This window comes from Neovison vison, chromosome 5, assembly GCF_020171115.1.
Source record: "Neovison vison isolate M4711 chromosome 5, ASM_NN_V1, whole genome shotgun sequence".
Taxonomy (NCBI): Eukaryota; Metazoa; Chordata; class Mammalia; order Carnivora; family Mustelidae; genus Neogale; species Neogale vison.
In genome coordinates, this window is record NC_058095.1 from 60,163,349 (window position 1) to 60,184,525 (window position 21,177).

The window sequence follows — 21,177 nt, forward strand, 5'->3', positions numbered from 1 at the left end:
ATGCGATCTGTTTGCCCATGAACCCATTCTAGGATTTCTGCATGGGTGATATTTATCAACGTCCACTTGGTAAAACCCAGGGAGCATTAGGTTTTATTCTTGTCCTGGGAATGGTGGTTCTAGCTGTCATACCACTCTGGCAAGACGTTTGGCAATTACTTGAAGCACAGAATCCTGATGTTTCGGTAACCTTTGATGATGATGGGTGCTTACACTTAGGGATGAACCCCAGTCATGGATGCGAGTTTTAGCTACATGCCAGTGATTGCAGACCCCACACCGTTCTGCTGAAGAGGATATACCTTCCGTGCTCCAGTTTGGGTGGGTGGCAAGTTGAAAAGGACACCTTGCCATGCTGACGGTCAAAATCCTAATAGCTGGCATCATTTTATCGGATGTCAAATTGTCTTAATCAATGCCTAGATAGTCTTTAAAGCCACGAACTGATTTCTGGTAAGGTGATCAAACCCATCACCTTGCTGGACCTTGTTGTATCCAGGCCCTGAATTCTCATCGGCGAACCCACTTCTCTTTTCACTTTGAGTACTTGGACCTTGTTCATAAGGTACCCCGGGTAGCTGAAGCTGACCATGCGTGGCGAGCCTGTGGAGTCACCGACTGCGCTCTCACGACCTTGCTATGCTGCACTCTGAACCCTCCTCTGAGCCCCACACAAACCTGACATGAACTGGTGAGAATTTAGAGACCTCGTCTGCTGGGACTAGGAGGCATGCCCTTCCACTTTAATTCCTTCTGTTCCCCCACATCTCATACCCCGACATACTTTGTCCATTTCAAAACAAAAACAAAACAAGAATATCAGTTCAAATTAGTGGATATTTTTTCAAGTTTCTTTGACTGTGTTGCTGTTTTCAAGTCTGCCTCTCTCAAGTTTGTTCCTGGACGCCTCGGTTCTTCCTTAGTTCTTCCTCTGACTTCCTGTCTGTTTGCAGATGACTTGCATCTTTCTTGCCTGGAATGATCCGATCCTGGGATCTGACATCTGTCACACACATTGTGGCGCTGCTGTTTTTAACCAAGAGCTTCTATGACTTGTCATCAGTCTCGCCTTATTCTGAGTCTTTCGAGCATATGAGGAGCTCTTTCCCCCTTCTCTGAGCGGGAATGGGATCACATAACCCAGAGGGCCTTCCCCACACCCACATTGTCCAAGAGATAGAGCTGACCATCTGTTTGACCTTTTCTTAGAGCTTGAGTTGGTAGGAAGAAGAGCTCTGGGTTTCCGGGGAGGGTCGGAAGTTCTCACGCCAGGGCCCAGGAAGAGACAGACTGGGTCATTTCAAGGCAAGCCCTAGTGCTTTGGTATATCCCTGGCCTCTCTAGCAACTAAGAAATCTTTGGGAACTCTGAGATGGAGATGTGAGGGTGAACTTGGAGTCAGCAGGAGTGGTGAGACTAGCAGCTGGGTATTGAGTTAGCACCTAAGCAAAATGCTCCTTGCTTCTGAGGACCTGCCCCCCTGGGCCTATCTTCTTTTGCTTCCTCTACAGCTCGTCCCTTAGCCATTGTGTTGTGAGCCTTTCTTCCTTTTCTCTTTGCCACAGCTGGGCTGTCCTGGCCTTATCCCATAATAGCAATTGGGTCATTGTGACACTCTTTCCTTTTATCGGTTCTCTCTGTTTCTTCTGACCCCTGAAAATCCATTTAGGAAAGGAAGAGAAACAAACAGTAAATGGTTTCTTTGATAGTGTCTGCTGCTCTTCCCATCCTAGTCCTTCAGTGAATGTAGTTTTAATAGTTCACATAATCCCTTTCCATTAGAACAGTGGGTCTTAATCTACTGGGAAGTTCTTCCTACTTATGTTAGCTTTATCCCCAGCCATTCATTCCTGATGGGCAGGTTGGCAGGGTTTAGAGATAATGTGCAAGCATCATCTAAGTGTGAAGGTCCCAGTATATTTAGCGGCCACTGAGAACTATGCCACATTTAAATATGGCTCACTATCAGTGAAGGGGTATTTATGCTTTCAATTTAAATTGTTAAACATTGAGGCATTCCAAATGAAGGCCAAGTATAAGCTGCCAGCGTTTAAATTTACCAATGACTTCCAGATGCCACATTGTGCAGAGAGAAGGAAAGCAACCTTTCAGCCACTTCTTGGTAAATCCGTCTGCGTGATTTGGACCGTTCTCAGAGTGGACGTTGTTGTGTTTTGTGCACAAGGTAGGACAGGGCAAGAGGACAATTTCTAACTTAAATTTTTTAGCTTACCCATGGAACCTGTTAACTTCCTGTCACTACAGCTTAATCAGTATGGAATTTGAGCATCAGAGTTTATGGCTCCAGCCAATGGCATGAGTTGGGTTGGCTATTCTAGAGAAGGGAAGCTCTGTGGACTTCTACATTTTTTTAATTTTCAAAACTTTTTAATTTCGTTCTTTCTTTCTTTTTTTGAAAGAGAGATAGCAAATGGGGGGTGGGAGTGGCAGAGGGTAAGGGAGAAGGAATCTTAGGCAGGTTCCACACCCAGTGTGAAGCCTGACACAGGGCTCGATCTCATGACTCCGAGATCATGACTGGAGCTGAAACCAAGAGTCGGATGCTCAACACAAGGAACTACCCAGCCCCTCTTGGGCTTTTAATTTCAATTTTTACACATGGATAAGAGCCATGTGTAACTCTAGCAGTCGTGTAAACAGAGAATTGAGTATTCAGTTTATCCTTTTTCTGTGTCTCTGGAAGACTTCATTGGAGTCATTGTGATGTTGCTGATCTGTAGCTACATGCTGTTTTTGCTGGTGTTTTCCTGCTGCTTATTTGGAATATGAAACAACTTTGAACACAAATTTGGACAACAATTTTAAAAACAATTTTTTTTTTTTTTAAGCTTCAAGTATATTGATCTCACTATGGAAAACAGCTTCTAATATAGGGTGGTAATTCTTGTTTTGATTTTAGGTATTTTCTCTATATTTTGTTCCAAATAAAGTAAATCTGGTGCTAATTTGAAAATACTTTATTACTGGAAAAGCAATGTGGATTGATTTTCAAAAAGTATAATTTGTCCTGAGAGCATCTAAGTTGGAGTTAGATTAATGAAGGAGTCACAAGTAAAAGAGCTCAGTAGTTCCACGGTGAAAAAATTAGTGAATTTAATGGGTTCTGATATTTGGTTAAAAATGAAACTTTTAAAAAAACTGATGGTTCTTGAGATGATTTTCTTAAATATTTTGTGGTCTTATGTGCGCTTTCCAACCCCATTCCTTATGAGGAAAAAAAATGGTTTTCCAAACTCAATTAGTCTTATTTAACTTTTAAATTTATGATATAAATAAAAGGTTCCTGTGATTCAAGACATTTACCAATACATTGCTTTCTGAACATTGTAATTGTGAGAGATTTTTTAGATATAATTCATGTCACCTTTGTGCTTCCATTTTCCATTCTCATGCCTCGTAAGGAAAGTTCTTTTTCCCTCTTTATTTTGAGGATCTAATTGGCTTCATGATACGAGTCTGAGTCAGGTAGCATCTCATCTGGCAAGGAGAGGGGAGTTCCAAGGACAGTGTCAGAAAGGGAAGGGAAGTGTGTCTTGTTCATGTGTTCCAACTTGGGTGATTATTCTCCCTTAATATTAGAGAGTCCTGGCTCTCCTTATTTCCAGTGGTAGAAATCTTATCCACATGCGTCGTTTTGTTCCATCAGAGAAGTGTTCCTAGTCGTGAGTCTTACTATTAAGAATTCTCTCATTTGAGTCATTGATCATTATGTATTCTCCAACTTGAACATTTATTGACTTAATTGAGTTAAAATAACAAATTTGAAGCAACCACTATTGTAGCTGTGTGCTTGTGGCTAATCCCCTTTTTGAGTCCTTTAAGGCCTTTTGAGTCAGTTTGTTTCATGAAGTGCTCACACAGAATGCATGTTGCAGTATATCCCTAAAACTTCTGTATAATGGAGAGTTCGCTCTGCTTTCTCGTCCCCAAATGATTCTGACTCCGTACCACTAGCACTTCTTCTACCCACCGCCTGTCCCTTGGACCAGATGTTCAGAGAGCATGAAGAGATGATGATCTCTTGACCGGTGTCCAAGAGTGGAATCCGTTTCCTGGTAGACCAGTCAGCCATCCAGCAGCCCCGTGCTCTGTTTTGTATTACTAGTGGCATTAAAGAATAGTTTACAGCTGAACAGATTTTACTGCTGTGTTGACGAGCTCAAAGGTTTGAGCTGTGCCAGGAACCCTGTACATTCCTGTTCATGCTGATCTGGCCCAGGACTGAGAAGTAGATGCCAGTCCGATGCTGGAACTTCAGTCGGGCCTCCAGTCCACATAGTAGCGCGCGCCCATTCTGGACCTCCTGCAGTACGTAGAAATTGTCCTCAAGAGTCAGTTACCGATGGTAACAATTGAGGTTTTGGCTGTAATATGCTTTCCAGTAGTTGAAATATGAGCATTTGTACAGTGGAAGTTTAGAAAACCATATAACCAGTTTGGGGAAACAAATTAGGAAAGAGGATATCTTTTATACTAGTGCCTTGTGGCATGTGAGTGTTAGTATATTTATACACACCCCTCTATTTGTACAAGTGAAAATAGAAAAAAAAAGTGTTTTAAACCTTTTAATAGTGAGAATTCTTTGGTTGGTGGAAATCTTCCTCAGAGGATCATTGCCTTTTTCTTCCCCATTTGTCTGTAGCTACCAGCTCTCTGTCTTTTAAATGTAGGTATATGAGATTGTTAAGTTTTTATTAAAAAATTGCCTTCCCAAACTAGTATTTTCACAGCTATCCTTTCAATGTTATTGTTTTAAAAACAGGAATACATGTAATTAAGATGTTTACAAAAATTATTGATGTCATGGTTTTGAACTAATAACAAATTAACATCTCTGGGCTATTTTGACTTTCAAAAAATATACTTTTTGAGCAGACAGTATCCTGATGTTGATTTAAAAGAAAGGTAACTAATCTCCTAGCTCTGAAAATATAGAAATGAGACAAAGAAGGCAATTTTTCTTAATTTTAAAAGTATTAGTCTTACTTTGTCATTATTTTTTGTTCTTATTTATTTATTTATTATTTCTTGTTTGTCTGGGTAGTGATATTCAGTGTTAAAGTCTTAAATCAGTGTATACAAGAGGATGCTAGTTAGTAAATTTTATTTGATATGAAGTACTATAGCTAGCAGTCTATAAATTTTAAATAGCAAAATTAAATGTGTTTGTGTTTGGAATATATGGGATTCCTCATTTAGTGGGGAGAGAGGAAGATGAAAGAACCTGCTTCTGTTCCTTCTGCAACTGCTTATTGTCATGTTACATGGAATACATCTTTTGTATCTCTCTGTGCCTCTGGCTTCTCTTCTGTAAAATGGGCTCAAGAATTTAATTGACTGCCTTCATCCCTTTCAAGAACATTGAGGACAGATACCTTGAAGTCTTTGGAAGACAAAATGCCACCTTATGTATTTTTTGATATACTAACTTGCCTTGTAAGTATGTACTATATGTCGTACACAGTGGTGCGGTGTGACATTGTGAACTTTTTTTATGAGAAAAAAGTTGTCTGCATGCTTCCATGTGAAACTATAACTTCGTTATTCATGTTTTACGTTTTCTGAACTTGATTCTTCCTATCTCTCTCTCGTGCAGCGGGAACTGTCCCTCTGAACGTCTCCATGTACCGTGCTGTTCCCGGGTGGGCAGTGGGCGGTGGGAGCACTGGTTTTGGAGGCAGTCTTTTAGAAGTGTGCTGAGAAGTTGTGCAGGTGGGTTAGGGATATGGCCCAGGTCTACCATGTACAGAGAAGAGGGCCTCATCGGTGTAGGAACAGACAGACAGACAGCCTTCTGTCTCCTCATTTGTAGGTTTTCTTCCACATGTTCCTACTGTGCTCCTTTCTGACCCAGGGGGTAGGGAGTCAGGTAGAACTTTCTGTTCTTAACCTATAGACAGTGTGGTGGAGGGGGAGAATTCCAGCGTAGGATCTGGGAGGCTGGGAACGTCCTCTGTGTGCTGCACCTACACTGACTCCCATGGTGACCTGTTCTGGATCGTTTTGCATCTCTAACGAATGAGGATGCTAGGGGGTAAGGTTCCCAAGGAGTGAGGAGGCCAGTTCTTGCTTTGAATACCTAGCCATACAATCAAGGTATCTGTGAAGCTCATTATGCAAATGAAAACTGTTTAAGTACAGCTCCTAATGCTTTTCTTTGTATTTGCATGTGAGGGTTAATTTTCACTGCCTACCAACTGTTACGTAACTTCCAACGTCATCCCTGGATGCTTGAGGTTAAAAAGCCCTGTGTCCTTTAAAGAATTCCCAAGTGCTATTTTGTTTAAAAAAAAAAAAAAAATCCCAAGTGCTATTTTGTTTTTCTGTGATAAAAATTGTTCTTGTAAAGTCTAAGGAAGATGATAATTTTTATGTCTGGTTAGTATTTATGATGTTTGCTTAGAACTTTTCAGTCTTGTGGTGGTAGTGGTTTTTCTCAGGTTTCTAAAGTTGTTTTATGTTTTTGTGACATCTTTTGTCATTCTTTTCCAGAGAATTCGGTCAACAGTGGATGAAAAAGAACAAAAACAACTTCTTATGGATTTGGATGTAGTAATGCGGAGTAGTGATTGCCCATACATTGTTCAGTTTTATGGTGCACTCTTCAGAGAGGTAGGAATAAATAATTTGGGGGTTTTAGCTGATGAATAAATATCTAATTGGAATAAATAAGAGGATGGCAGGCTTAGATTCTGATCTCCAGTTAATTGCCATAATCAGCAATAAGCTGATTCCTCAGTAATTTAGCATATAATTCATGAAAATATACACGTTCATTTCTAGCATTCATTGTTCCTTAGTTAAGGGGTGGATCTTGTACTTTTAAAATACATATTTATGGCTGTTCCTTTCTTATAGTTTCTGTTCTTTTTTTTTTTTAATAAACTTATTTTTTATTTTGACAGAGATCACAAGTAGGCAGAGAGGCAGGCAGAGAGAGAGAGGGAAGCAGGCTCCCCGCCAAGCAGAGAGCCCGATGTGGGGCTCCATCTCAGGACCCTGAGATCATGACCGTAGCCAAAGGCAGAGGCTTAACCCACTGAGCAACCCAGGCGCCCCATAGTTTCTGTTCTTTAAGAACCTGACAAATGAGCTGACTTCTGGATGTTAACCCTTTGCTATAGGTTGGGCTTGCTCTCTCAGCTCTGAACCCCCTCAGTGTTGCCCCCACCACCCTTTTAAAAACTTATTTATTTCTGCCATCAGCTGTATCTGCATTTAATGTAAGCATTTACTCTCCCTCAGTACAGCCCATGAGGAAATTCACAAGTATAGTAGACATTCTCTTAGCCAATCTTCTCATCCAGATTTTTCTGTAGAAACTGTGTGGTCGGGGCACCTGGGTGGTTCAGTTGGTTAAATGTCTGCCTTTGACTCAGGTCGTGAGGTCAGGGTCAAGCCCCACTTGGGGCTCCCTGCTCAGCGGGGAGTGTGCTTCTCCCTCTCCTCCCTGCTCCTGCCCCCTCTCTCGCTATCTCTCTCAAATAAATAAGTAAATAATATTAAAAAAAAAAAAAAAAAGAAAGAAAGAAACTGCATGGTCTTGGGGTCATGTGTCTTCTTTTTAGCCTCTGGTTGTTCTGTGTCCTGACATAGCTCGTCCCTTCTGCCTCCAGCTGTCAAACCCACATCCTCTCTTCTAGTCGTCCCACTGCCTGAAGCAGGGAAGAGAGTTAGGGCAGCGGGCGGAGCTGGTGCTGGGCCTGAATCAGACACTTTATGGTGTCAGGACAGTCCTGGTACACTTGGGATACTTAGGTCAGAAGGATTTCAGCTAAATGAACCCTGAAGCACTTTTAATGCTCTTTATAAAATACCATTCTCATTGTGAAAATGGTAGGATTATGCCGGTGGGGTCCTCGCAAGCTGGTGAGAGCCCTTCTCCCTTCTTTTTGGGACTGGATCACCAGGTGTGTATGTATGTAGCTTTGGAGGTTTTGTTGTAGTTACTGACTTAAAAAATACTGTGTTGTAAGATAGGACTGGCTGTCACAGTGACTAGAAATCTATGAAGTCTTGTCATTGGAGACGACGTTTGAGATTAGTTAAGGAATTTCCCGCTCAGTCCCTATGTTTTTATTAATTTGTTTTTCTGTGTTCTTAATGGGTGACTCTAGTAGGTGGAGGTGTCCATTGCTTTGCTGAGTCACTAATTAATTACTGTTAATTCTAGACTCCTATAGTTTCTTCCTACTCTGTCCTTGTACTTTCATGATTCGAATATCTGTGTCTGTGATCAGGTACACCTGATTTATGAACCTCAACACTGCAGTACCTGTAGTGTGCTGGGACAGTAGACAGTCATGTATTGAGGGAACCCTGGACCTAATAGTCCATAATTCCGTGCTGTTTGTAACATCACACATCCGGAACTTTCTTCGTGTTGCACAAAGATCTTGCCATCTCCTCCTCCCTTCTTCCCCCAAACCGTGAGTTTAGTCTTTATAATCACTAAATCCTCTGGCTGTTTTACTCTTCGGATCTTATGCAGAGCTGTAGTGGCTTAGGGTCTGGACTAGACTTTCTGCTCTTCTAGAGTTTCAGCCAGCTCTTCCAGCGTTGTAGTCCCTGCCCCTCGCGGCGGTTTCCCCTCCATAGAGCGTGGATGCGCAGCCTGTTTCTCAGGTGCATAGTTTCATCATCCCTTTAAGCAACATTTAGACGTATGACCCTAGCCCACACAGTGTAGAAGTCTGATTTCATGAAAAGAAGGCAGAGTAAGTGATCTGCAGGATTGCAAAGTGTTGGAAACAACGCAGCAAGCTTGGAGTCGCATCTCCTCATCGTTCCTTATGAGAAGCTGGGCAAAACACAGTGTAACTGTCTCAGGGAGGTCAAAGGGAGTTGAGATAGACCACCGTAAGCAAAAACATCTGTTGGGTGTTCCGTAGTTTTCTTATATGTTCTGTTCGTAACAGCCTCGGGGCATTCGGGGGCCTTATCCCTCTTCTCCAGAGAGGAGGCAGAGGTTCGATGGGAGTCACGCAGCCAGTAAGTGGCGGAGATGGGACTTCAGGGACAAAAGTCTCACTGTTCTTTCTGTTACAGAACAAGTGGTCTGGGGATGAGAAACTTTCAGCTTCATTAAAAAAAATAATCTACTTTTTAACATTGCTACAGTTTTTGAGTGTGATCAGATGAAGGCTGAGGAACTATACAGTTAAGTTGTATAAAGTCACAAAATGCTCAGATAGGCTGAACATGAACCCCCCACACCCCTGCCCCAAGAAGTAATATGTCCTTTCTGAATTAAAAAAAAAAAAAATTGAGTTTAGAAGCTAAAAGTGTACCTTTAAAGAAGAATGGACAGGCAGAGTGTGTTTCCTGTGGTTACAAAGGTTAAAAATACTAAACAAATTTAATAAGGGTATAGAGAAACATTTTTCTTTTGAGGTTGATCACTTCAAAAGATCTTTTTGGTGACCTGACCTTCAGTTCTAATAATAAACCCACGATTCTGGGTTTATGAAAGGAAAGAGCAGAAGTGAGCATATGCAGTCTGGAATTCTTAACCACCGCTGTGAGGAGGACAAATGGCCTTTAATGCCCGTCACTGTGAGGAACCTTCCAGAACATTTCACTTTGTAATTTGTATGCCCGTAAGACATCAGTTTGTGGTTTGGTTCAGTCAGCTGTCACTCAAGGACTTGTGGGATGTTTGTTTTCTTCTTCTGGCTGCTCCTCTTGGGATCAGTCTTTCCGTTGGGTGATAATCGAGCCAATGCAGGTTTCATAGCTTTCCTCAGAGCAGTGATTGAATCATACTTAATGATTTCAGTATGGAAGCTGGCTTTTTTGCCATTGTGTCCAGCCCTTTACACTTCTTTCTGCAACGGAACTGAACTCAAGTTAAAAAGTCCAAAGTACAACTTGGTTTTGACATAGAGAAATTACTACAACACCTAACTGCGCAGGTTTCTAAACTCCTGGTCAGACTATGTGGACAGGAAAACAAAGATCTTGACCATAAACATACCTTCTAGCCTGTAACTGGCACCAGCGTCTGCCCCTTCCATTTATCTTACCAACACTGCAACCTAGAATCACTTAAAAACATGTCCTTCAATATGTACATTTTCAGAATTTAAAAGCACGAAACCCTTATTTCAAGTATCTTTTGAGCCTGGAGAAATTCTAGTGAGGGAAATGCTATTCTGAGTAACTTCTGGTTATAGAAGATTGTTGGATTGTATGAAAGGCATTGATAATTAGCTGACTTGAGTGCCCTCCTCCCTTTCTATCCCTGATCCTGCTCATGTTCTTTCCTTTCCTTCCCCCTTGCATGGCCTTATGGAGGTGAAATCAACATACGACAAAATGCACATATTTAAAGCGTACAGTTTCAGGTGTGTGAACAAGCGTGTACACCTGTGGGACTATCGCTGTAAGCAGGATGTGGACCTTTCCACCCCTCACACGTTTCCTTGTGCCCTGCAAGTCATACACACTTCCCTTCTGCTGCCGCTGGGCTGCTTTTTGCCGCTAGAGATGAATGTGCATTTTCTAGAATTTCATGTAAATGGAATCCTACAGTATGTATGTTTTTTCTTCCTTACTCTGCGTGATGGATGTGGCGGATGTCAGCAGCTTGGTCACTTACGCTGCTGAGTGGTGGAAGCAATACTCCGTGGTGGGGGTATGCTGGAGGTGGGTTTCTCCCTCACGGGCTAAGGGACTTTCAGAGGTCTCTGTTCTGTTACAAATAACGCTGCTGTAAGTGTTTGTGTGCAAGTCTGTGGCGGATGTGTTCTCTCAGTTCCCTCAGGTACATACCTGGAGTGGGACGGCTGCCTCACCTGGTAGGTGAATGTTTAACATTGTGAAACTTGTTTTCCAAAGTAGTTGTACTGTCTTCAGCCTTCACCAGTAATGTAAGAGACTTCTCTTGCTTCCACACTATCCCAACACTTGGGATGGTCTTTTTAATTTTTAGCCATTGTAATTGGTGTACCCTGGAATTTAATTTTTAAAATAAAAAAAAATTTTTTTTTAAGATTTTATTTATTTGAGACTGTGCACGTGCATGAGCCGTGGTTGGGGGGGCAGACTCCCCGCTCAGAGGGGAGCCTGACGTGGGGGTCCATCCCAGGACCCTGGGATCATGACCTGAGCTGAAGGCAGACCCTTAACTGACTGAGCCACCCAGGTGCCCCCAAGGTTGATTTATCTGAGAGCGAGCAAACATGTACACTCATATGATAGATAGTAAGCAGTGGGGGCGGGGAGGGGCAGGGTAGAAGGAGAGGGAAAGAAGATGTTTCCCGCTCAGCAAGGAGCCCCACAAGGGGCTTGATTCCAGGACTCCGAGATCATGACCTGAGTCCACATCAAGAGTTGGCTGCTTATCCCTGGGCCACGCAAGCACCAATACATTTGTGTTTCTTTAATGGTTAGTGTTGTTGAAAGCTTTTCATTGCCTTGTTTACCAACCATATGTCTTGTCTGATGAAGTTCCTCTTCCAACCTTTGTCCATTTTTTTAAAAAAAACTTGTTTTTTTGTTTGTTCCTGAGTTTTGGGAGTTTTTATTTTTTTAATTTTTATTATTTATATTCCTAAAGATTTGTTTATTTGAGAGAGACAGCCCATGCACAGGGGCAAATGGGTGGAGGGAGAGGGAGGGAGAGTCTCCAGTAGACTCTGTGCTCAGCAATGAGCCCGACGTGGGGTTTGATCTCACAACCCTGAGATCATGACTAGAGCCAAAACCAAAAGTCAGACATTTAACTGACTGAACCCCTTGAGAGTTTAAAAAAAAAAAAAAAAAAATCTATTCTGGATATAGGTTTATTATCAGATATCTGACCTGTGCCTTATCCATTATAATCTTTTTTTTTTTTTAAATTTTATTTATTTATTTATTTATCAGAGAGAACGAGAGGGCGAGCGAGCACAGACAGACAGAGTGGCAGGCAGAGGCAGAGGGAGAAGCAGGCTCCCTGCCGAGCAAGGAGCCCAATTTGGGACTTGATCCTAGGACGCCGGGATCGTGACCCGAGCCGAAGGCAGACACTTAACCAACTGAGCCACCCAGGCGTCCCATCCATTATACTCTTAACAGCATTTCCCCCCCGCCCCCCCCTTTTTTTTTGGGGAAAATGAACGTTCTTAATGCTATTGTAGGCAAATTTGTTAGTTTGTTTTTTTAAATGTGTTCTTGGTGTTGTATCTAAGGAATCTTTCCTTAATTCACAGTCGTTCAGATTTTCTCTTATGTTTTCTTATAGCAGTTTTATAAATTCAGGTATCACACTTATATTTATCATCCATTTGGAGTTAATTTTTATGTGGTGGAAGGTATGGATTGATGTTTACTTTTGTCCTGTGCGTATCCTTTGCACTTGCATTAGAAGTCGGTTGTCTCGTGTGTAGGTCTGTTTCTGGACTGTCTGGTCTCTTCCATTGACCTGTTTGTTCTTCTTTGTAACAGTTCCAAACTGTTGTGACCTTCTACTAGTCTTAACATCAGGTAGTGCTGGTTTTTAAACTTGATTCCTTTTAAAGTTGTTTTGGCTCTTTAACGTTTTTTCTCTTCCTTTTGTTTTGTTTTCTTTGTTTTGTTTTCACACCGGGTATAGAACCTAATGCAGGACTTGAACTCACAACTGTGAGATCAAGCCATGAGCTGAGATTAAGAGTTGGATGCTTAACTGATTGAACCACCCATGTGCCCCTGTTTTTCCAATTCTGTATGAATTTTGGAATATGCTTGTCAGTTTCGACAAAACACAGTCCCTGGGATTTGGGTTGGGCTTAGGCTGAATCTGGAGGTCATTGGAGGAGTATCGGTATTTTAACAACATTCAGTCTATGACTCATTAACATGGTATTTTGCTTGATTCATTAACATTTCTTTAATCTTTCTCAGCAATATTTTATAGCTTTCACTGTACAGGACTTTCACTTTTTTTTGTTGAATTTATCCATAAGTTTTTAAATATTTTTGGTGCTTTAATAAATGATACTTTAAAGAAATTTGTCTCCTCGTGTTTTGTGACTAATATAAAGAAATACAAATTGATTTTTTTTTTAATCTTGTGTACTGTAACCTTGCTAAACTCCCTTATGAGTTCTGGTAGCTTTTTGTAGATTCCATCAAATTGTAGATTATCATGTTGTGTGTGAGTAAAGAAAGTTCACGTCCTCTTTCAGTTTGGGTTCCATTTATTGATGTCTTGCCTTATTGTGCTGGCTGGGTCTTCTAGTCCTCAGGTACTGTGACAGTGCCCATCTTTGTCTTATTTCTGATCTTAGGGAGAAAGAATTCAGGCTTTTACCGGGAAGGACGATGTTAGCTATAGGATTTTCATAAATGTTCTTTATCAGATTGAAGAAATGCCCTTCTATTTCTAATTTGCTGAGATTATTTTTCTTTTTTTTAATCAGGAATAGATGTTAGATTTTTTTCTCAGTCTTCTTCCACATCTTTAAGGTGATTATATGATGTTAAAGAAATTCTTTTTTCCATATTGTAAGTTACACATACTGCTTTTCTTATGTTAAACCAACCTTGCATTTCTGGGATCAATCCATGTGATTATGATGTATTACCTTTTTAATATATTATTGGATTAAATGTGCTAAAATTTTATTTAGAAGTTCTTTAAAAATTTTTAAAAATTATTTATTTATTTTAAGTAGGCTTCATACCTAGTGTAGGGCTTGAACTCAGGACCCTGTGTTCAAGAGTTGTTCACTCTATCAACTATGGCAGCCAGACACTCCTATTAGGAAGTTTTATATCTGTTCTTGAGAGATACTGAGCTGTAGTTTCCTTACGATATTTTTGTTTGGCTTTCGTATCAGTGCCTGGACAGAATGAGTTGGAAAATACTCCTCATTTGCATTTTCTGAGAGACTTTATACAGGATTGGTATTATTCCTTCTGTAAATGTTTGGTAGAATTCACCAATGAAGCCATTTGAATTTGGAGTTTTCTTTGTGAGGAGATTTTTAACTACGAACTCAGTTTCTTTCAAAGATAGAGTTCTATTCAAGTTACGTTGCTTTTGGAGTGAAATTTGGTACTTTGTTTCTCTGAAGAAATTTGTTCCTTTCCTCTAAATGGTCAAATTAATTAGCAATTTAATAGGTAATTTGCATATTTTCTATTTTTTCCTGGTGAGTCTGGCTAGAGATTTTTCAGTTTTTTATCAATCTTTCAGTGAGGCAGCTTTCAGTTGCATTAATTTTCTGTATTGTTTTTGTTTAAAAGGTTTTTCATTCTGATCACTCTTTCCAGTTTTCTGTATATTTTGTTTAATTTGCTCATCTTTTTCTAGCTTCTTAAAATAGCTCTTGCTTCTTTAAAATTGTGTAATATTTCAAACTTGCAGACTCTTCTAGGGGAATCACAGTGTTCCCAACACCTCCAATGAGCACGTTGTTATATTTCCTCTTTAAATCATAGATACAGTGGAAGCCCCCATCCTAAACCCCCTTTCACTTTACAGATCTAAACTCTACCTTGAAGCGAGTATCTCCTTCAACTGCTTCATTTAGGCTTTTGACATACATATCTTTCCCGAAATAACACTTAGTATTGCTTTCTGTATTCTTAAAGTTTACATAAATGAAATTATCCTGCATCTATCTCCCATAGCATTTTTAATTCAACAGAGTTTTCAAGATTCATCCATAGAAATATAGATCGTTAATATATAGATTAGATTAATTTATTGTTTTATTTTATTGGTTGATGTTTTAAAGTAGGCTCTCTGCCCTGTGGACACACGACAGGACCCCAAGATCAAGAGTTGCCTGCTCTGCTGACTGTGCGGCCAGGCGCCCCTGATCTGGTTCATTTATCTTAACTGCTGGGCAGTATTCGCTAATTAAATACAACTTCTTTAATAATCCTACTATAGGTTGTTTCTCATTTTTTGCATTATAAAGTATAAAAATAACCTTCTTTTTGCATTTCTTCTTGGGGATATAGGTCGCAGATTCTGTATAGTCTGTCTCTAGAAATAAGGTTGTTAGGTTACATGGTATGAACTGTTTCCAACTGCATATCGTCCTTTTCCTCCTCAGTGTTGCGCTAACTTCTGTTCCTACCCGCAAGAGTGAGGGTTTCCACATCAGGAATCGTATTAAGGTGTCGGCACTGAAAGCTGGCAGTGGCTGACTGAGTTTGTGGTTGACATTGTGAAGGTTGTCCTGTGGTCCAGGCTGGCTTGTGGAGTTCAGCTGTGATGTCCACGCAAAGGAAGGGAAGAGGGAAGAACCCAAAAGGCTGCTTTGGAATCGACAGCCAATTGTGTTGACATCTTGTTGGCCAGCCTTCTCTGCGCAGGAGACGGGGACACGGAGTTTCAGCTGGGCGCCGTGTATGGAACACAGAGGGGGTGGTTGCTGGACAAACCATAAACGTTTATTGACACAGATCTCATTGCTAACATTTGGTATTATTATATGTTTCATTTTTGGCAGTCAGGTGAGTTTGAAGTGGTACCTCACTTTTCAAATGACATTTCCCTAATTACTGGCCAGGTACAGAATTTTTTACATGTGTGTTCAGGTCTTCTTTTCTGTGACTTGCCAATCGAATCGATATCCCTTTTCCTTTATTCTGTTAAGTTTTGTCTTTGCCTGATTGATTTAGCATAGTGCTTTAGTATTCAAGGTATTAATTCTTTGTTTATACCCAAATAGATACTTTTGTCTTATCTTTGAACTTCTGGTGAGGTATCCTTTGTTGTACAGAAATATCCATTATAAGGGGGTTCAGTTTAGCAGATCTTACCCTTTGTAATGTATCCTTTTCATGTGTGATTTGGAGAAGGAATTTGTCTCCTACCCTGAAGTCCTGAAGAACTCTTACAAAAAGGTTTTTAACTTTTGCATTTCAAAAAATCCATTTGGGATTTTTTTTTTAAATTTTTATTTGTGAATGATCTGAGGTAATGACCTAATTTAACTCTTCTCTGTCTGGAAGGCCTCTGGTCCCAGCAACAGTCATTACATATTCTGTGCTTTTGCAGCTGTTTGTTTTGCTACATCTGCCGTCCTTCAAATCTCCACGTGCACATGAACTTTTGAATCTGTTCTGTTGTATTTTTACTACCCCCTGCATCATACCTCTGCCTTTTATTGTGAAAGCTCTTTAAAAAGACTTTGTCTGGTAGACTAGGCTTCCTTCTTTAAAAAATTGTCTTGACTATTCTTGACTCTGCTTTAATTTAAAAAAAATATTTAATAAACTTATTTGAGCGAGAGCGCATGCGGATGCTTGTGGGGTGCGGCAGAGGGAGCAGGAGGGAGAGAATCCCAAGCAGATTCCACACTGACTGTGCAGCCCGATGCCATCCTCTATCCCAGGATCCTGAGATCATGACCTAAGCTGAATCCAAGAGTTGGACGGACGCCCCACTGACTAAGCCACCCAGGTGCCCTGGCTCTACTTTCCTATATAAGTGTTAGGATCAGCTTGTCCAGGTGCATGATAGTTTTGATTAGAATCTACTTGAGTTCTTAAGCTAATTAAGGGGAATCTGACATTTTCATGATCTCGAGTCTTTGCATTCATCATGTGCTTTGCCTCTCTGTGATGACTCGTTATGTCTTTAGTCACATCTTACACACGTTCTCATATAAATGTTTTGCTGCCTTTGTTAAATACATTTCTAGATGCTTTATAGTTTTTCTTTGTATTGTGAGTGGTGTCTTTTTGAACAGTTTACTTTTTAAGAGTACTTCCTGTTGGCGTATAAGCATGCCTTTGTTTTTATCTGGTTCTTGTCTCCAGGAACACTTGATCTTAGTGGTTCAGTGTTTTATCATTTCCACCTTTCTTTCCAGTAAATCCATATTTGGTGATTCCTGCTTTTGCATTTCAGTTGGTGGGTATCCCATCTTGTGTTGACCATGAAAGTAAGGTTGCTGTCGCTGCTTTTTGAGGCAGCTCAGACCATCCACCCCCTGCCCCTTTTTTTAAATGCAGCTCATTGTTGCTGCTACCTATTCTCTGTTATGGCCATAAGGAACCGCCAGAAGAAATAAGAAGGTCACATCAGGTTCTGTGCCTTATCAACCACAAAGATCTCTCTGGGGCTGATTGTTGCTTTGTTCCCCGCTCTCCCTACCCCCCAGTTCCAGTTTATTTCCCATCTTTATTTCCCCTGTTCTCTGTCTCTCTCCCTTGGCCGCCTTCCTGTTTTTCCACCCTTCTCCCTTCTCCCCCTCATTTTCTTAACTGTCATTTTTCATACCTACCAGACACTTTATTTTGTACTTTATGTATGTTAAGCCATTTGATTTTTGTTCTGGTCTGTTAAGGAAGGTAGGGCAACCCTGTTTCCAAGATGAGGAACTGAGGGGGCTCAAGCTATGTAAGTGGGAGAACCTGGATAGTAAGTGAGGCCTCTTAGACCCTCGTGTCAGTGGTCTTTCCACATCACTGTTCTCCTGGTCCTTCCTTACTGTTTTTCTAAGTAGATGAGTTAAGTGCGCTGCCTTTTGCTCTTATAAAAAAATATTGTAATACAGGGCGCCTGGGTGGCTCAGTGGGTTAAGCCGCTGCCTTCGGCTCAGGTCATGATCTCAGGGTCCTGGGATCGAGTCCCGCATCGGGCTCTCTGCTCAGCGGGGAGCCTGCTTCCTCCTCTCTCTCTGCCTGCCTCTCTGCCTACTTGTAATCTCTCTCTGTCAAATAAATAAATAAAATCTTTAAAAAAATATATTGTAATACACCTGTGAAGATGGTGTCTTGAGATTGGAATAAATTCAGGTGTTTGTTATGCGCGAAGTGTGTTACTCAGTCTTTTATGAGGGTCCGTCTGCTAGAGCACTCAAAAGAAAGAGCCGTCGAGAGAGAAGGACTTTAAGTGAAGAAAACAGACGTTCCCCGTGGCAGATATGTTTTACATGTAAGCATTGTGTGGAGCCACATAGCTACACACGTGCATCAGCAGGCGTCTGTCCCCAGGGCACAGCACTGTCACTCTTCTCCATGTTGAGCCCGGCATGACCGGCAGTGTTGTTCCAGCCTCCGTCCTTCAGCGGGCCTTCGTCTCCTGCACAGTCAGTCCAGGTGGGAGATGAGCGGTCAGACATCTCCGAGGATGCTGCTGGACCCATCCGTTAGTAGCACATGCACACTCATTTGAGACCATTCCCATCATCGTCCCGATAGCTGTCTTTATGCTCGTGAGGTCCACTGTGGCCCTTGTTCATGTGTTCACATCCTTTCAGAGAGTCAGAACCATGGTGTCTACCCGTGTGCTGTGTGTTCTGCACACCTGTCACGAACCATGTAGTTTTCCACGGAAGGTCATATTAGATAATCCCTTTAATGGTGCGCCGTTCCCTCTTGTGAGATCATCCAGTTTGTGAGATCATTGAGTTTTCTTTGTTTTTTTCTTTTTGGAATTTATGGACTGTTTGTTTAACTAGATTTCTAGTCGGATGACTCTATCAGAGGGGATAGATACTTCTGTTTCTCTTGTTTTATTGTCAGATTGCCTTCTGCCTGATCTAAAACACACGAGGATGCTGCCTGTAGTGTTTGGATGATTCAGTTAAATCATTCGTTCATCTGGGGAGTGTTTATGGAGGCCCTGTGCTGGCAGATTGTGTTACTTAGGTGAGGGAGATGGAGGAAAAACATTAGCAAATAACTTAACATTTTCTATTAGAAGATTTCAGCAAAGAGCAGGGTGAGGGGGTGCTGGAAGTTGGCATGACCTGCATTTTAAAGGTCAGCCGCAGAGAAGGCGCCATGTATACAAGAATGTGAGGCATTGGTGTTGCTCTGTGTGTTTTTTTCCTTCCTTTTTTTTTTTTTTTTTTGACTAATTTTACAAGCTTATATAGAACGTCCAGATTACTGTAATCTACTTTCTTTGTTAATGACAGCAGTTTCCCACATTTTCTGTTTGTATTTAATTATGGCCACATTTGATTACTTTTATAAATGCACAAAGGTTTCTGAGCAAGACTGTCCCTGTCTTTACAGTTAAGAGTGGGGAAATGAGGCAAATAGGTTCGCGTCTACACAGGAGGAGACTGTTCTGCCCAGGGCTCTAATGAGGGACCAAGAATGACCTCTAGTGCAAGATTAAAAATGAAGAAGAAGATTGCTTTTTCTCTAATTGTATTCTGTTTTAAGTAAAGGAAACATGGTACTTAATACTAAGATGCAAAGGAATAACAGATATTTGTTATTTTGTAGGGTGACTGTTGGATCTGTATGGAACTCATGTCTACCTCGTTTGATAAGTTTTACAAATATGTATATAGTGTATTAGATGATGTTATTCCAGAAGAAATTTTAGGCAAAATCACTTTAGCAGTAAGTACCTGGTTTTTAAATTGTTCTGTATATATACTTATATAAAGATGCTGCTGGAGTTTGAATGCACCTATCTGAATGTCCTTCACAGAATGTTGTTGACCTTCTTGGAAAATCATTCATAATAGGAAAAGAAACAAAATCACTCTGTGGGTTTGTTAATACAACAAGTCATAAGAATAGTTTTCAGAATATGTTCTACATATAAACTACAGTATTCTGTTCATTAAAATCGCAGTGAACCATAGTAGATTATGCTGTAAACAAAACCAGAAAAAGAAATTTTCTGTTCCTTTTTAGCCCTGTTGCTCTAACTGCTTTCGAATTGGTTGTGTTCTCACCGTTATCTCTAAGTTGATCAGGATCATAGCCTTCTCCTTGAAGTCCCTTTGTTGAAACTCTTAGACACAAAGTATCTTTCCTGTGGTCTAAGATTTGAGCTGTCCACTGTGAAAAGTTTTGACTAGAAATTTCAGGACCCAGCATTGCTACCAATTTGGCCAATTCACTTTTGCCAGAGCACTGTAAAGAAAAGAGGTAGTCTTTCACACGGGTGTTTGTGGTTTTCAAAGTGAATTCCTGATCATTTTCTTTCCTGCTCTGAATCTTTTAGTTGACAGAGGTAGTTCACAAAATTCTTTTCAGTGGAGTAAAGTAAGATTCTTAGAAAGCCCTAAGAATCTAAGCCAATGACGTAACGTAGTTAGTGGGTGTGTAAACTGAGCTTTGTAGGAAGTTGTAAGGTGGAAATTCTAATGGATTTAATTTTCTGCCTTTTCATTTCCTCCACCTCCAGTAGAGTTTGCCTGCTGATTGCCCCCGGATCCTTTTTGATCATTAAGAGTTAATGCAAAAATACAGAGACAATTTCTGAACTGTATGTTAGTTGTGAAAGGGGCGTGTGTGTGTGTGTGTGTGTGTGTAATAGGAATTTCAAAAATTAGATTAAAATCATAATCTTACGATTCATGTTAGTATTTTAATTTATTTAGCCAAATTGGTATGTAAATCTAAATATTTTATGAGCTAAAACATCATATACTCTTTCTTATGATTTTATAGAAAGCAGCTGAGTTATTTTAGAAATCTGTTTATTCTTGGGAAGATGCATGACATTTTATGTTAATCATTTTTATCATCTCTCTCCCCAGTATACCAGACCCCGTATTATCTTGGAACTTTCACTGTTCATAATAACTGTAATGCCACAATAGTAGAATCATTTCAGTGGCTAATGGTTTTTGAGTGTTTAGTTGCATCCGGCTAAGGTCTTACGACATTTTATCCTCATAATGACTCTCTGTGGTGAATAGTGTAACCCTTCTTTTTAAAGATGACAGATCTGGAGCTTGGAGAGGTTAAGTCATTAATTTGCTTGGAACGTCCCAGGCAGCCCAATCTCAGAATCCTGCTCCTAACCACTGTGATGACAGGGTGATCGTGAGGTTAGAAAACATAGACAAAATTATTTTATTGTCTATTTCAGTCTGTGTGATGTAGATACACAAATAAATCCTTGGTTATATATCTGCCTGTGTTTCTAGACTTGGTGATCATCCTTTCTTTTAAGCACAACATTTAAAATTACTTTGTGTTAATTCTCTTTTTGCTGATTAATAACCCAATGAACACAACAGGCCCAGCTACTTGAAACATGGCAAGTTCCGCATTCCTGACACCCAGTAGCTTGCTTGATGGGGCGGAGACCTGACCATTTGATAGCAAATGGTTGGCACGTTCTTGGTTCTCTTTTAATTTGAGAGTATGGGAAATTTAATTCAAGCCCCTGTTCCCTGTATTCCTGGAGAAATGCCTGATTTTGTGATCATGGGCAGTGATCAAACGATACTGTAAGTTGTGCTTAAG

The 21,177-nt window shown here is 40.6% G+C and overlaps 1 protein-coding gene across 2 annotated transcripts in view; it reads left to right on the plus strand.

The window, feature by feature from the left end:
* The window catches only part of MAP2K4 (mitogen-activated protein kinase kinase 4), a 132,909-nt gene that overhangs the window by 75,457 nt on the left and 36,275 nt on the right, over positions 1-21,177 (plus strand). For both annotated transcript variants that reach the window (XM_044249126.1, XM_044249127.1), the window contains 2 exons: positions 6,514-6,633; positions 19,192-19,311. In XM_044249126.1, the coding sequence (XP_044105061.1) occupies positions 6,514-6,633; positions 19,192-19,311 (240 nt within the window). The remainder of the gene's footprint in view (positions 1-6,513; positions 6,634-19,191; positions 19,312-21,177) is intronic.